Source organism: Pieris napi, chromosome 1, assembly GCF_905475465.1.
Source record: "Pieris napi chromosome 1, ilPieNapi1.2, whole genome shotgun sequence".
Lineage (NCBI taxonomy): Eukaryota > Metazoa > Arthropoda > Insecta > Lepidoptera > Pieridae > Pieris > Pieris napi.
This window is the reverse complement of record NC_062234.1, coordinates 1592102-1609719: the sequence shown is the minus strand read 5'-3', so window position 1 is coordinate 1609719 and position 17618 is coordinate 1592102. Positions and strand designations below refer to the sequence as shown.

Below are 17618 nucleotides of genomic sequence, written 5' to 3'. Positions count from 1 at the left end.
CATAAATATAAAGATTGATATTTAATTCAAGTAAATAAATAATATTAAGGATTGATAGTCTGTGGTAAATTCATAGCATTTATTATTTATGTTTAAGGAATGGTGTTGATCAGCTGCTATTGTCATTCATCATCATTTGGTAATATCGGGGTAAAATTAGTTCAAAACCGTTATATGGTTTATTTTATTTACCAATATTAATGGATCTGCAAATTAAGGACTATTTGATAGTCTGTAGTCTTTATTATTTATATTCAAGAAATGGTGTCAGCTGTCATTGTCATTTATTAATGTCAAAATCAAATTACGAAGCCGTTAGTACGAATGGTCTATTTGTCAATGTTGCTAGATCTATAAATTACCGACTATTCAATGGTCGATAATAATAACGACTCCATAGTCATTATTATTATTAATTAAAGTCAATAATTAATATTAATTATCATATCACTTTAAACATTTAAAACTTATTGATAATAAATATTAAAGTAATCTTTGACACTTGTTTCTATGACTGCCGTTTGACTCTGTGGTCGATTCGGGTTCGGTCGTGGAACGAGTACACGAAATGTCACGAAACCTCTTCATTAAAAATTCTGGTTGCTATATATATGGGAACTGGTTGGTGAAGCGTTTAGTTCGGTTGAGCGGCCGAACCAATCAGAAGCCTTTAAAAAGTGGACTTTAATGTCGAAAGTAAATGGCTGATGCCAACAAACCAATTTATGACGTCATTATCTTCAACAATTCATCGTGGTGTCCGGACACAATTATTATGGCGCGTTCAATCTCCGACAGCAGCGGTGGGATAACTGCCCCAAAAGACTTCTGAATCTTTGAATGGCACAACCTTCACTTTGGAACAGGGATTGGTGCGCCAACGCGGACGAAAATATCACGAAGTTGATGGTACCTCCACATGAAGCTCGAATAAAGGCCATGCTATAGCACTTTACATTAAGTTACGAGTTAAAACATGGGCCGACAGCTGGTTGTTGCATTCAAGCAAGTGGGAACAAGTGAAGGAACCATACGTTTGGCAACGAATTTCGGTATGTGAATGAAGTGCAGAAATGGTGCAACTACAAGCGAGCTGCTACGCAGTGTACGCTACAACGGTATGGATGCGTTTTTTAGAGGATTCGACGAGAAACTACCGACGCCGAGGTAATGGATGCGATGGTCACAGGTATTTATTTACTCTTGAGTTTATTCGATCTGAGTTGCTGAGTATTACCCTCAATTTACTTAATAAATTAGTATTAGTTTTGGAAACGTTTTGTAAACGTAAAATCGAAAATAGCCACTTCTTATGGGCCATATCTTAAAGGATCAAGTCGTTTGTTTCACTTGCAATGAACCGTCATTTGTCTCGGTACTGCATAGAGAGAAATCCCTTAAATTAGGCTAACGTTATTTCGTCACTATTTAGTAAGAATAATTTCAGTTTTTGTGGCACTTTTAATAATTCTAAGGTTATTGAATGTTTACTGCCATCGTAAGAATCACTTCGAGAAAAATTGCTACCGCCGTCAAAATGACGAACGTGACGCCCTAAATAAATGTAATAACTATTTATTTAATGTAATAACTATTTATCTATTCATCTATTGAGGTTAGTACGAAAACTGTATTTATTGGTAACAAACATTATTACTGTCTTTTTTATACTGGTGCAGATCGTTTCTTAATTCGAGAAAGCATTGCTGGTTTTAATAGTTAATTCTTGGTAAGCGTAAACAAGTTGACGTACAGTTTATGGGCATTGAGGGTCAAAAGTTAGTCTCAAAGCAAAGCGTTACAGCTATGGTAGAAATCGATAGTGTCATTTTAGAGCTAGCGTTTTATGTAGTAGGTGACAACTAAACTCAATTTGATATTTTAATACGGTTTAATCTTCTTTAAAAACAAACCCGGCCTTAGCGTTAATGTCCATTAATCGTTAGTTTATTGAGTGTTCAAATTTGACGCCCCCTATTAAAATGAATACCGATTAATGAAATTTACAATATCATCAATGTCGTACGGGTAACAGTCGGTGAGCTAATAATTAGATTTAAAAAAAAATATATACCCGATAAAATTGTGCAGGGGAAATGTGGAAATTATTCGAGATTTAGAGTAATATGGCATATTAAGAGATAGATAGCTCTTCCCCATTCAGAGCTCAAATTTATTAGTCGAGAAAAAGAACGGGATGGACCGACATTGCTATTATTTTCGCGAGTTAAATTCAAATACGGTTAGAGATAATTTATTATCGTTTACCTTTAATTGCAGACCAAATTAATAGATTGGGCAAAGCCCGTTATTACAGCTGCCTAGATATGGCAACTAGCTTTCACAGACTTCCTATATTTATTTATTACATTTTAGGAAGATTTACAGTATTTTAAAGAAAAATTAAAGTTTGTAAATTATGCTTACAAAAAAAAAAAACCAATTAATAACAAATATCTACCTAGGGATATTCCATAATATCTTAGGGACAATAGGAAGAATGAAATTAAAATTAATAATTATGAATTTATAAAAACTACGAAACAGTTAAAACATTTCAATTTAGTATGAAAAAGCAAATTTAAGTTTATAACTATTCTAACGGAAATAGCCGGTGTGTGTGAGTGTGTGTCACACAGTCATTTTATGAACAGAAAAGATCGATGTCAAACTGGGTTAAATATTGGTTGTAGGTCTGTACATTTCGAATCATGAATGTACTTATCAGAAGACTTTTGAAAAACTGCTTTCGTGACACCAGATGGATAGTTTGAATATTTAGATATGCCTTTCGGTCAATTTATGTATTTTTATTTTTATTTTCCTCAGTGCGAAAAGCGAAGAGAGCATTTTATAATGATCATAATAAACATTCCATATGTTATAGATATGGCGAAGTAAGATTCAAATCAAAGTTGTCAATATAAATTTGAACCATCCAATATTTTTAGACGTTTACTGTTCACACATAAAATTTAATTTGATTAGTCATAATAGTAAAATGACAAATATAAATTTTGTATTAATACTCAATACGAAATGCTTTCTCTTCAGCTCAGTTACATTCTAAACATCAAAATAGGGTGATGTTTGTCTACCGTACGTTGCGATTTCTTTCTTTCCACTTTTCGGTCTTATTCTATTTTGTTGGGTATTACTCGTCACTAAAAACTAAGCGAGCATTTTATATCGATCATCATAATGAAGGATCGATGGGTAAGTGAGATTTGAATCACAGTTGTAAATATAAATTTAAAATTGAACCTTCTAATATTTTTGACGTTTATATGTTGAACATCAGGAATGTAATTTGATTTAAACCCCTAAAGTCGTAACAGTGTGACGCCAAATATCATGGTTTTTGTGATACCATTTTACCGTAGGTTTTAATTTTTATTTATTTTTTAAAGACATCGGTTTCCCGTATATTCTTATATTCTGTCATTTATACAGCTTATAAGAAGAACTGTTTCATAATCCTTAACCTAGTTGTCAGCAGGCCGAGGCGGTTTTGTTGTCGTTGGCTAAATAACCAATTGAGGCAATTGTTTGAACGTCATGGTAAGTTACCAGTTCAGTCGAATGGACCGTATGGGCGGAAGATTCGTCAGACCGATTTACGTGAGGAGACTTCTACTTCCTGCTAACCTGACGATGTTGGACCTAGGTAATTGCATTATATTTATATAACTTTCATGACGAAAGATGATGTTTATTTTATGTATGCGCATTGATGCGTTTACAAAATATTATATTTTTCCTATCCAAAACATCCTTCCTAAAACGCTGGCTGGCCACCATGCGTATCCTTGATCCTGGTCTGGTTGGCTAGATCTCGTAATGAGTGATGCCTTGTGTTGGCTAGATCTCTTAATGAGTGATGCCTTGTGTTGGCTAGATCTCTTAATGAGTGATGCCTTGTGTTGGCTAGATCTCTTAATGAGTGATGCCTTGTGTTGGCTAGATCTCGAAATGAGTGATGCCTTATGTGTTGGCTAGATCTCGTAATGAGTGATGCCTTATGACTTATGTGTTGGCTAGATCTCGTAATGAGTGATGCCTTATGACTTATGTGTTGGCTAGATCTCGTAATGAGTGATGCCTTATGACTTATGTGTTGGCTAGATCTCGTAATGAGTGATGCCTTATGACTTATGTGTTGGCTAGACCTCGTAATGAGTGATGCCTTATGACTTATGTGTTGGCAGATCTCGTAATGAGTGATGCTTTACGTGTTGGCTAGATCTTGTTATGAGTGATGCCTTGTTTAAAGTTGTAGCAATCTAAAACAGCGCAAGGGACGCGCTGGAGTCAGTATGGCCGTGTGGGCGCGAATTCGTATATAATGATTATATTTTTACAAACGTGTAAAGATTGATATTTAATTCAGGTAAATATTTATTTAATTCAAGTAAATAAATATATATGGACGCAAATTTATACATAATCATTATATTGTTACATAAATATAAAGATTGATATTTAATTCAAGTAAATAAATAATATTAAGGATTGATAGTATGTGGTAAATTCATAGCATTTATTATTTATGTTTAAGGAATGGTGTTGATCAGCTGCTATTGTCATTCATCATCATTTGGTAATATCGGGGTAAAATTAGTTCAAAACCGTTATATGGTTTATTTTATTTACCAATATTAATGGATCTGCAAATTAAGGACTATTTGATAGTCTGTAGTCTTTATTATTTATATTCAAGAAATGGTGTCAGCTGTCATTGTCATTTATTAATGTCAAAATCAAATTACGAAGCCGTTAGTACGAATGGTCTATTTGTCAATGTTGCTAGATCTATAAATTACCGACTATTCAATGGTCGATAATAATAACGACTCCATAGTCATTATTATTATTAATTAAAGTCAATAATTAATATTAATTATCATATCACTTTAAACATTTAAAACTTATTGATAATAAATATTAAAGTAATCTTTGACACTTGTTTCTATGACTGCCGTTTGACTCTGTGGTCGATTCGGGTTCGGTCGTGGAACGAGTACACGAAATGTCACGAAACCTCTTTATTAAAAATTCTGGTTGCTATATATATGGGAACTGGTTGGTGAAGCGTTTAGTTCGGTTGAGCGGCCGAACCAATCAGAAGCCTTTAAAAAGTGGACTTTAATGTCGAAAGTAAATGGCTGATGCCAACAAACCAATTTATGACGTCATTATCTTCAACAATTCATCGTGGTGTCCGGACACAATTATTATGGCGCGTTCAATCTCCGACATACACTATACTAAATGCGTGAAAAATTTACGCATCTTATCTCGCATGAATATAGATAAGTATTGCCATATCTAAATTCATTCATGCTTTTGTTTAGTTCGAAATACGGCCAAGGCTGCCCCAGTTTTCCATACAAAAATTTAAAAGTTTACGAATTTACGTATCGTTCGATCACAGACAATATCATATCGACGTATATAATAAATAATACCGACGTAAAAAACTACCAGTGTTTGTGCATATGGTTCCGTTGTAACAAAAGCTACAACCTAAAATTTAACGTGTAACTAGATTCAAATGTTTTGAACGCTCACTAGATGGCGCAACACCTAACTGTACCTTCAACCAAACGGTTTGGTGTTAGTGTTTCAAGAACGCCAGGTGCCGTAGTCTAATACTTCCACAAATGTATTCCAGGATTCCCCAAGAGATGGCTCTCGAAAAGACTGGAGGCGTTATATAACTTCCTACTTTTATTATAAGCATTTTCAGGAACTTGTAAGCAAAAGAAAATGTTTTGCGATAGCGTAGTAGTATACCTCATTCATAAATTTGCATATTTTTTTATTGAACAGGGGCAAACGGGAAGGGGCTCATCTAATGCTAAGTGATACCGCCCATGGACACTCAATACCAGAGGGCTTGCGAGTGCGTTGCCGGCCTTTACAATTTTATTTTGGATAATAATATACTCTCACAGAGTTGTCATTGAGTTAACAAATAACTCGCATTTTCAAACCTATTTTTATTGTAACAGACATTATGTATTCTCTCCTTAATTACTTACATTGCATCTAGATTTTTAGAAGAATGAATTCCTTAATTTTCTATTGTCTACGGTAGGATATAGGAACATAGGACTTGGTTGGAATTAATCTTGTTCATCCAAATCATACCAAGGTTTATTATTTAAATAATTTAATGATTTAAAAGCTAATATCAATGAAACATCGCAATAATATTTTGAAAATGTTTTTTTTATTAACACTTACATTTTTACAGCGCACCTAGCCAACAGAGTAATACTATAAAAAAACTGGTGTAAAGAACTGTCGAACGCAAAACAATGTTAGTCCTACCGTGTACGTACATTAAACAAACTTACAAAGATCCGATCAATACAATAATATCAATAATGTTTAACGACTATTGTCAGTGAAATGTACATAGTTCCAATCGAACAAGCACAGAAGATCACCCTAAGGAAACAATTATTTAAATCTATAAACATTTCATATAATTTAGATTTATTAGTTACTATAATGTTATATATTACTTCTGTAACCATTATAATAGTATGTTATATGTATTCGTTACGAAATTGAAATGAATCGTCCACTCGGTCCTTCCATGGTGTACGCCACGCCCTCTAGTCCGCCTACCACGCCCATCCTTTACCATCCTACAAACGTAGAAGAGCCGAGCGTCGACGAAAACAAGATGACTCTATCATAACTGTATAATTTTAAAAATCTCTAATTACGCATTCTCTACATTTGTTTATTATCATTTAATTAATTTAAGAAATTAAATCTTACACAATTACCATGAGCAGCCTATTTTATAAACATGACGAAATCTCTAATGATCTGATTAGTCGAGAAAAAGAAAAGCGTCGTGTCGGCGACGGGTAACCGTCGCAAGCGTCGCGTTGTGTATGCTCCTTTACTTTAACTACGTAACGATTGAAAATATGGCTTCGAAATTTCAACTACCTACCTAACAGTAAGCGGTAGTTCACTAGAGCCGGGCACTCCACACCCACCTCACACGCCTCACGCATCCGATCGAATCGTCAACTAAATCTTATTCACACCGAAATTCAACTTAACCTAACATCACTTAAAATAATATAAATGGCTTAAATGTAATTTTACAACAAATGCTTTCGTTGGCCGAGCGACGGCGCGGCGGCGTCTCTCGGCGACTATTACTTATTGCGTAGGTGAAAAACAACATATTAGTACTGTATTCGAGTGTGTGAACTAATGCACGAGTCCGCGGTCCGCTATCGCCGTCGCCCTCGCCCGGACGACTGAGATTCAACCGAATACCGAACGAGATTCCTCGATATGTCCAATCCTAATCGAAAGAGAAACGACACGTCGACACCACACACCGTGCACAATATATACATAGAGGGCCGGGCGATCGGCGCGGGCCGGCGGGTACATAGACGGTACGCAACAAGCGGTGAGAAGCGAACACGACAGCGATTACACAAACACCGGAACGGCACCGCGACCTCTGTCAGTCTGGGACGAGAACACAAATGAAGGTAACGCGATAACTAACAGTTGCACGACGCGTGGACAGGGCAGCTTAGTAGTACGTCTCTTGCTCCAACCAACCGCCGGGGTTGCGGCGGAGGTAGAAGCGCCGGATCTCGTCGTAGATGAAGATCGACAGCATGAAGGGAATGGCCGGCAGCCACCACACGAACCTGCCGCAGACGAGCGTTAGTATCGAGAAACACGTTACGTTAATACAGCGACAGATAATCTACTCACTTCAGGGGATACATCCTAAGACCCTTGTCCATCCCGGGAGTGTAGGACAGGAATGCGGCGAGGGCGGTCTCGAAGATCAGACCGAAGTTGAGGGCCCAGTTGCGCATTCCCTGGTGCACGATGGAGTTACGACGGGTCTTACAAATGATCAAGTCGGCCCATTGCACCACCACGATGGAGACGAAGAAAGCTGTGTGGCAAGTGTACTCCAGAGCCTTGCGGTCTCGGTATGTCTGTAAATTGATTGATTCGTTAAACATCTATCAGGCCTGATCACGTACGCGTTTGTCCGGTGATGGTGAACATACCCATTCTTGTCCGTAGGAATCGGTCAAATCATTGATAGCCTTCGAATCCCACTGCTTTCTGATACCGAACAGTTTCAAGGGCAAGAATCCATTTTCAGCCATGATCACAAAGTAGACGAAGAAACCAGCAGCGGCTTGAATCATTCCGATTTGGCCGTAAGCCATCGAAATCAACCTATTGATATTAAATTATGAATTAAAAATCTGCATTCAAACTAATATAAAAAGCCTTTCAACCAAGCATTTATTAACATCTGTTAGGAACCACTTGGTCCAATTAATTTTAGAGAAATGTTGAATTATCTCAACCAGCAAAATTAACTAAAAGCTACGTTAATTATATTTGAAATTAAAATTACTGCCTTAATTACTCGAACGATAAAAAGTTACGAGTTGCTTGGCACAAAGTGGCTTAATTAATTTGCTAAAATTAAAACATGCATTTTGTAGCCTGGAAGGTCATGGCTTAATAAGCAATCGACTCTAATAGAATCATTAAATATGACAAATTTGGAGTGTTTATAACCCTTAACATTTATAAAGTCATTTGTCATACTTAGGTGGTTTGTATTATTCTGGGGAAAGCAAAATACTTACGTCAATTTCACCATACATGCATACACTTAAAACTATTGGTTAGAGGGAAGACGCGAAAGCAGTACTATGAGCGTTAAAAATAGCTTAGATTTGATGTAACGCGTCCGAGCACCGTGAATGCAAAGCTATGTGCCTAAACATATATACTCACTATACATAAATAAAATATATAAATATATCTTCACGTCTCCTAATTTCGTTAAAAAAACATATTTAAACTCTAAATCTATTGTCTACTCTAGGAACACAACACACATTTCTCACTATATACGCCCTAAAGACGTCCTCTATGTCTAACGTGCATTCCGTCACATTTCATTTGCTTTTTCGCCCTTTTCTATTGAAATATGGAAGAGTGAGATTGTAAAGATAAAGAAATCTAATTCAATCCATTCTAGACTGTTCTAGATCTATTAGATACCATTCTGTTTTAAATATCCTAGAAGATTGTTATATAGGAAAATATTTAAAAGGAAAGATAGATAGGCTAAATTGTATTCATGTACTGTATGTAGGTATTATTCTCCTACTGTGCGACCCTCCCGTAATCACTCTTCCACATCCACTTATTAATGGAACTGTTCAACCAAGAATAGCCACACTTGTCAAATTTAGTATTTTTTACACCAATTACATAGCTAATGTGCAATTTTCTATTAAATGGTACGTTTTCACCCATGAACCAGCATCCTCATAATGATTTACTTTTCAATAATTTATATGTCGCAGCCAACTAGCTGAGCTAGCCGTTCAATTAACAGCCTAGCAATTTAACTAAACGGCACCGTTTAACTAGCGGCCTGAAAGATATTCAGTAGCGTTTGTTACAACATTTAATAAGCTGGCTGGCTAATGCTTATGCCATTCGTACGATAGAGTTATTATTTGGCAGAAATAAAAAATATGAAACATGATATAAAAAATATTTCTTTTAAAATTAAATTGCTTCAGTCAAATTCACATTATTATTGTCACTGCACTCTTTCAATGTACTTGTTATTTTTCATGAAACTTTGGAAAAACCATCAAAGTTGTGATTTGAGAATTTCCATATTGACAGTTTAAAGATTTAGTTTCGAGTTTGAGAGTGGAATTAAATTTAAATTAACAGTCTACAAGCTAGGCAAGTAATGAAACGTCATCGATCCAAGTCATTTGCCTAGCTGTTTAATTAACTGGCTGAACATCTTTCAGGCCGCTAGTTAAACGGCTAGGCTGTTAATTGAACGGCTAAGAAAGCTAGTTGGCTGCGACATATAGATGTAGAAAATGTAAACAATGTGTTATGTATCGCGAATATATTTAGAAGATTGCACCTAGTAATAGTGGGCTAATCATTGCATCAACACCCATGATGATAACTAAAAGCTTTGCCACGGCCGCGCAATGGCGGGTGCTGGCCAACCTTCTGTTGACGAGGTTGTCGCGGTAAGGGTCCCGCGGCTGCCGCTTCATGATATCTGACTCGGGCGCCTCGTACGCCAACGATATAGCAGGCACCTTATTAAACACCAAGCGATCAGGACAAACCAACACTAGCGCGACACTCGCGCACAGTAATTACATAAATATATACCTGAATACCCAACGCAGCTCCGATCTATCATAAATAGACTAAAGATAATGTTTTTCAATTGTCTAATAAATATATAGATATATAGCGTGTACTTCGAGTAGCTAAACGTCTCAAAAGGAAGGTACTAACTCTAAGTGTGAGCCCTAATGTATTCAAGTGTTTACTCTAATCGATAAGAAACCTCGCCATGATAAATTATGCGGTGATACGTGTCAGAAAATTAAAAATGATAGCGATCGTGTCGATGTGCATGGAGGGAATGAAGAAAAAACAGATAAAATAGAAATATAAAAAACGACAGATACATAATAAAAGATGTTTGTCAAAATACATGCTCGGCACAGAGATGGCAGACACAGAGGGAGACACAATGAACACTTACTTACCTTCTAGCACTAACACATATACCACACCCAAGTAAGAAAATATCCAAAACACATGTATGGAATGACGTGTTTGTAATCCGTTTTGACAAAACACGTTATTCCATCATTACAAGCTACATAGAAAAAGAGGGGGAGGTTAGTAAGTATATCAAAAATATAAAGACAACGCAAGGCAGAAAAACAGCTGTGCGCTTGTCGCCTTTAATATCCACAAGTCGTTCGGGACACCGTCCACAGAACGGGCAACAACAGAACCTCAATATTGAAGACAAATACGTGGTATAGCAAGCAATAGCGGAAAGAATAATAGTATCGTACGAGCGTTGTTCGCTCGCGGTGTTTTACCTCTCGTTAACGAGCTTATCAGTGAAAGGATTACGCGGCTGTCGCTTCATAATGTCAGATTCGGCCTCCTCGTAAGCCAGGGAAATGGCGGGCACCTACACAAATACTAGCTATGAGAGCGAACGGCGAATCGCCCGCCGACGCACGACAAAGCGTGGTGCAATCATTGTCACGTGTGTACAACACCGAACATTCAACGGGCGTTGCAAACACACGCCGCGCGCGCGACGTCTATTTACAAACCGCGCAACTTAAAACTAAAACCAAAAACACATAAATTTCACAAAAAAAAATGACATCTGCTGCTCTCCAATACGTGAAACATAAAATTAAATGAACGGTGAATGATAATGACTGAGACCTAATTCCTTTGCGGCTGGATGACGGTGAACATGACGAGAATGAATTTGAATTTGTGTGTGTCTATGGGTTCACAATTTACATTTGCAGTAATGCAGACCTATCATTAAAGTCTTATTAATACTACTGCACAAAAATGACGAGCAAGATTAGTACACTTAAAAACCTTAAAACAATACACTATACATGTCAATGTAACTATACTTTAGCAAATTTTACAACGAGAATAGTTACAAAGACGAATTAATACACGCACGGACGATATCGAGACAACATCGACGGTATTAGCTGAAAACTGTTAGTAAGGGCAACACACTAATTATAACCTCTCATTGACTAGTTTGTCGCAAAATGGGTTCCTAGGCGGTCTTTTCATAATATCCGCCTCGGCTTCTTCGTACGCAAGGGCAATAGCTGGTACCTAACATCATTCATATATTATTGTCGACATAGAGCTGAAATCCCTAAAGAAAATATTGGGTTGGATCCTAAAATCGGTCGCCCGAATCTTATGATACTGATTATGCAGGAGGCACCTTGATTGGAACACCTCCAAGTGATTTTTGCGCCCGTAGCGCCGGAGCTGTCCAAAAAATTTATTATAATTCGGTAAGGTTAGGTTAGTATATTAATATTTTTTTTTATAACTGTTCAACTGAAACTGATCAACTAAACCAAAAACAAAATTTAATATTAAAATCGAATATAAAAATCTTTTTTTTTTATTCATCGATTTTTCATGCTAAAAACAATCGATTAATTTACCGAGAATGTCACATCTCTTATAAACAATAGAAAAGTAGAAAATGGCGGATTGTTTATACATTTCACAAAACTTTAAATTTTTTAAAAAATACTTAGACGCATTTCCGGCAGCAAAAATCACTTGGAGTTGTTCCAATCAAGGTCCCCCGAGACTCCTGCATAATCAGTATCATCAAATTCGGGGGACCGATTATAAGATCGTTACCAAAATATTCAGTGCTTAATGTAGCTAGTAACGTTGTAACAGGTTAATTCATGTATCATGTTTTTTTTACTAAGAAAACTATACATTTCTATGAAAATTGACCTATTACGACGTTTAAAAGTTCTATATTTTTAATGTCGTTTTAATGTCACGGATATTTTTTTCATAAATCATTAAAAGTATGAACTTTTTAGCAAAGAATTCATTTGTATACAATATCGAACTTACCATGTCAGTTCCGAGATCAATGCAAAGGATAGTAACAGTGCCGAGGGGAAGAGGAATATCGCAAAGGATAAAGGCCAGGAAAGGAGAAATTTCTGGGATATTAGAAGTCAGGGTGTAAGCGATGGACTTCTTCAGGTTGTCGAAGATCAGTCGACCTTCCTCTACACCAGTTACGATTGAGGCAAAGTTGTCGTCGAGGAGAATCATGTCGGCAGCCTGAGAGGAAAATTATGTGGCTAGTAGAATTTCTTGCAATAATAGCTTTTTTTAGTTAATCATTTTCTTGGCAACTTAATTTTCACTACCCCAGGTCCACGTTATTAATATTAGATAAACTAATGCGCGAATATAAAAAAAGGGACAGGTATGCCTAATTCTTTCCCACTAAAATTCAAGATGCCCTCCTTTTTATTTAATTATGTTCAATTTTTATTATGTTAATGCAACGAAGTGTTTTTAAATAAATAAAATAAATATATGTATTTCCTGCACTTCAATACTGACCAAGATACGCGCTATTATAACGCATTTTCATATAACGCGATTTCAGTCACTCGTCTAACACAGGTACCTCATATAACGCGATTATTTCACACGTTATATTTCTGTACCGTTATATTTATTTTTTGCACCCACCATTTCGTTCATAACGTATTTTTTCATAATAATCAATTTAAATCATTAACGAGCATTAACGAGAAAAGTTAAACGTTAATCATTTGTACATAACCCCACCCATAAAATGTGCGAATACTACAACGCGTTTCCTATAACGCGGAACCAATGTACAGTTTTATAGGAGGGAATACAGTATTTATAATTTTTTAACGACTTAACATTTTTGACATAATAAACTTTATCGTAAAATTTACCTGTTTCGACACATCAGATCCAGCGATACCCATGGCAACACCGATATCAGCCTTCTTCAAAGCAGGCGAGTCGTTGACACCATCTCCGGTCACAGCTACAATGGCACCGAGACGCTGGCAACCCTCAACGATGATCAGCTTCTGCTGTGGTGATGTACGCGCGAATACGATTTCGGTGTGATACCTGGACAGAAATAATTCGGTATTTATAACGAAACTAAAGTATAAAGTTTTACTGACAGTATTATTAATTATGGATTTTCCAGATTTGCTGAAAATTTCAAATGTTAATTTTCCATCAAAAATTGGTTTAGTGCTTTGAGATATTTTTCTTTCGCGTCATGTAAATTAAAGACAATGTTTAATGTTGTAGCATTTATATTATATATATTATTAATTAATTACACATAATATTTATAATTTTAACACTCTCATATTTACATTTTAAATTTATTTTTATTCAAACTTTATCGACACTAGCACGTAACCAAAAAAACTGGTCTTGCTCGTTCCGCGCGTATATGTGCGTGCACGTAACATGGTACTAGTGCATGCGACAGTGCTTTGTGACTTTTGTTGGGCGCTTAACTTTTTATATATTATTTTTTAATCAATTAATTAATTTAAAATTGGAGGTTCTTTCATCTACCCCACAATGTTTTTCAATATTTAGGTACTCACTTGAGAATTTCATCTAACTGGTCGGAGTTGAGTTCTCTCAATTCAGTTCCGTGGACGACAGCGGCCTTTGCTTCTCGTGGGTTCACTTCGGAGACGGGGATGTTCAGACGGGCTGCGATATCTTCGACAGTTTCGTTGCCTTCGGAGATGATACCGACAGACTTGGCGATGGCTTTGGCTGTGATGGGATGGTCTCCAGTCACCATGATAACCTGGATAACGTAGTTAATACAATAGATTGTTTAAATAATTGCTGTTTCTATCCGACTTCATTAAATCTTACATACAATTAAGCAATTTTAAAGGCCGGCAACACACTAGAATCAACATAGTGATTTATTTATACCTTGATTCCAGCAGATCGGCACTTGGCAACAGCATCAGGTACGGCAGCACGGGGTGGGTCAATCATACTCATGAGTCCAACGAAGCGAAGGTTGTCAATTGGGAAATTGACGTCATCAGTGTTGAACTTGAAGCCAACCGGGTACTTGTCTGAAGGCAGCTGCAAGTCACAGAAACCAAGCACTCGCTCGCCGAGACCTCCCAGTTCCAAGTATGCGTTGTTGAAAGCTTCCTTCATTTCCTCGTCCAAAACCTAAGAATCATCATATTTATTTTTAACTGACTTAAAAATAACTTTTTTTAAATAATTTTTATTCATTAAAATCTTCTTCAGTTAATAATGCTAAAATGTTAACTATTTACAAAATTTCCTTTGATTAAATACTCTCACATCGACATTTATAATATATTTATGGTTACCTGACTTAAAATGTAAAACTCAATATTTTGTAACTACCCGCGAGTTGGTAGTCCACATCATTGCTTATATTTTTTTTTTGTAAGCGATACGTTTATATAAGAAACATTCTAAAACCTAATTATCTCGTAGCAAGAGCGACATGAAACAGTAAACTGTGGGGCTAACATACCTAACATTTGTTACTATAATCTAGGTAAACTGTGAAAATCTGTGACTAATTCTTATCGCCATGAATATAACTATAATACTAGCTATTTCATTAAATATTTTATACATATATTTTACAACACGATACATTATGTATTGTAACGGTGATAAATACCTTTTCCTTGCCACCAATGAAAATAGTGCTGCATCGTTCCAAAATCCTTTCAGGGGCTCCCTTCATCACCAACAGGTGTCTGGGGTCGTTGCCGTCATCGCTCTCGTGGATCGATACTTGGTACTTGTTGGTGGAGTTGAAGGGAATTTCGCAGACTTTCTTGTTCCTCTTTCTGATAGACAAAACATCTCCCAACGCAAGCTCCATACATTTAAGCAGAGCAGCCTCAGACGCGTCACCGGCGACTTCCTTCTTCAGAATTGGCACACCATCTTGGCCACCCTTGAATTCAGCACGGTTACACAGAGTTGCGATTTTAGCGAGGGCCTTGAAACCAGGGCTAGTGCGGTCTGTTGAAAGAAAAGCGGTTAGTCAACGCGACACAGTTCACAGTCCAATATTGTGGATGAAAATATACGTACCGTATTGAACTCCAGACTGATCCTCAGTCGTGTCCGCTTCAATAATCTGGTTGTCAAACCACATGTGAGCGACGGTCATTCTGTTCTGGGTTAAGGTACCAGTCTTATCAGAACAAATGGTGGACGTTGATCCGAGAGTCTCGACGGCCTCCAAGTTCTTAACAAGGCAGTTCTTGGAAGCCATACGTTTGGCAGTGAGAGTCAGACATACTGTTACAGTGGCCAGAAGACCTTCTGGTACGTTAGCTACGATGATACCTAGAAACGTACGAAGGATATTAAGAAATCTCATAACAACTTCCAATCTTCTATAATTTATGGAGAGAAAAAATCTTACCAATAAGGAAAATGACAGCGTCGAGCCAGTGGTAGCCGAGGATAAATGCGATGACGAAAAATGTGACTCCAAGGAATACGGCTACACCGGTAATCAAATGGATAAAGTGATGGATTTCCTTAGCGATAGGGGTCTCTCCAGTGTCCAGACCGGAAGCCAGGCCAGCGATACGTCCCATGACCTAAAAACGACCACAGATAAGAGAAGATAAGGTGCTGCTAATCTAAATATAATCAAAATAAAGGTTTACATACAGTATTGTCTCCGCAGCAAATCACAATTCCTTTAGCAGTGCCTTCTACAGCGTTGGTAGAGAAAAAGGCCAAGTTTTTGGTTTCCAATGGGTTCTCGTTCGTAAACTCTGCTCCGCGAGATTGGGGTTCCGATTCACCAGTCAAACTTGAGTTATCCACTTTAAAGCCTCGGGATTCAATGATACGTACGTCAGCTGGGATTCGGTCACCGAATTTAACCTTGAAAATAACACGTAATTGCAAAATCTGATAGACACAAGAAGAATATATATCTGATAGAGTGCATATGCTCGGGCAATTATTACCTCAACAATGTCACCAAGCACAAGATCTTCAGCTCGTAGTGTTAACTTTTCACCCTCACGAATGACAGTTGCGAACTGGGGCACCATGTTCTTGAAGGATTCCATAATTTTCGATGACTTGCTCTCTTGGTAGTATGAGAAGATACCCGTTACAATGACTACAGCGGCTAATACAATACCAAGGTACAGGTTGTCGTCTGCGGGCTCCTCTACCGTACTCGCCTGTAATATTACAACTAAATAAATAAAATAAATAATCCAACAAGATATCTATCACATAAATGGTGCGAGCGATTTTGAGATTTTTATCTAGCCTTTCATTGCAAACTGACCTGAATTCCGTAGGCAATAAAGCATAGAATAGCACCAATCCACAGTAATAACGCGAAACCACCGAAGAGATTTTTACAAAACTTCACCCATTCGGGCGTCTGTTTTGGGGGTGTGAGTGCGTTTGGACCATCTCTTTCCAAGTTTTCTTTCGCTTTTGCATGACTAAGGCCCTAGGAACAAACAAAAATGTTTAAACATACATTTAAATAACGATGGGAACAATACTAATGAAATCCTTTATGGCAGCTTACATTTTCTGGATGCGTTTGAAATCTTTGGTAGAGTTCTTCGGGAGTTACTTTGTGGAAGTCAATGTCCAATTCTTGTTTAAGATCATCTAAATCTCCTGGTTTCCGTTTTTTCGCGGGTGGTTTTCGTCGTGTCTGCGAAATATCCAATTTGACCATTATCTCTCTATACTGAACCGTCCCACAATAAGTATTACGAAGCACTTAAACTTAAAATTGTAAAGCGATTTGGTAAATGCCATCACTGTAAGTTATACTATCATTATCCCAAAAAAATTGTACACTGATAACATTTTATGAATGGTGTAATGATAAGCATGCATGACGTTCGAGTTGCATGCATTTCAAAACTCCGATCGTCAGATTGAAATGACATGAAAATGCAAATTAAAAACCTTGTAATGTCCATCAGCTGTTCTATTATCATCCTTAATGGGGCCGATGGTTGCGACGCGGTACGAGTCGGTACGGCCATGCTGCAAAACATAACTAGGGGCTAGACATCTACTATGTAGCTAAGGGCCCGGGGGCCATGCAATGG

General features: G+C 37.0%; 1 protein-coding gene across 6 annotated transcripts in view; it reads right to left on the bottom strand.

Annotated features, from left to right (window-relative positions):
* Positions 1-6213: 6213 nt before the first annotated feature.
* LOC125052697 (sodium/potassium-transporting ATPase subunit alpha) overlaps positions 6214-17618 on the bottom strand; it is a 41087-nt gene continuing 29682 nt past the window's right edge. For 2 of the 6 annotated variants that reach the window (XM_047653700.1, XM_047653708.1), the window contains exons 2-17: positions 17473-17553; positions 17081-17212; positions 16829-16999; positions 16497-16718; positions 16192-16410; positions 15938-16118; positions 15601-15858; positions 15179-15528; positions 14437-14688; positions 14091-14302; positions 13410-13593; positions 12538-12753; positions 11666-11760; positions 8076-8250; positions 7768-8000; positions 6214-7700 (exon numbers count right to left, since the gene is read on the bottom strand). In XM_047653700.1, the coding sequence (XP_047509656.1) occupies positions 7580-7700; positions 7768-8000; positions 8076-8250; positions 11666-11760; positions 12538-12753; positions 13410-13593; positions 14091-14302; positions 14437-14688; positions 15179-15528; positions 15601-15858; positions 15938-16118; positions 16192-16410; positions 16497-16718; positions 16829-16999; positions 17081-17212; positions 17473-17553 (3102 nt within the window). In that variant the 3' untranslated portion in view covers positions 6214-7579. Of the gene's footprint in view, positions 7701-7767; positions 8001-8075; positions 8251-10077; positions 10173-10979; positions 11075-11665; positions 11761-12537; positions 12754-13409; positions 13594-14090; positions 14303-14436; positions 14689-15178; positions 15529-15600; positions 15859-15937; positions 16119-16191; positions 16411-16496; positions 16719-16828; positions 17000-17080; positions 17213-17472; positions 17554-17618 lie in introns of all 6 variants that reach the window. The other 4 variants (XM_047653684.1, XM_047653716.1, XM_047653693.1 and 1 more) reach the window with 3 other exon arrangements.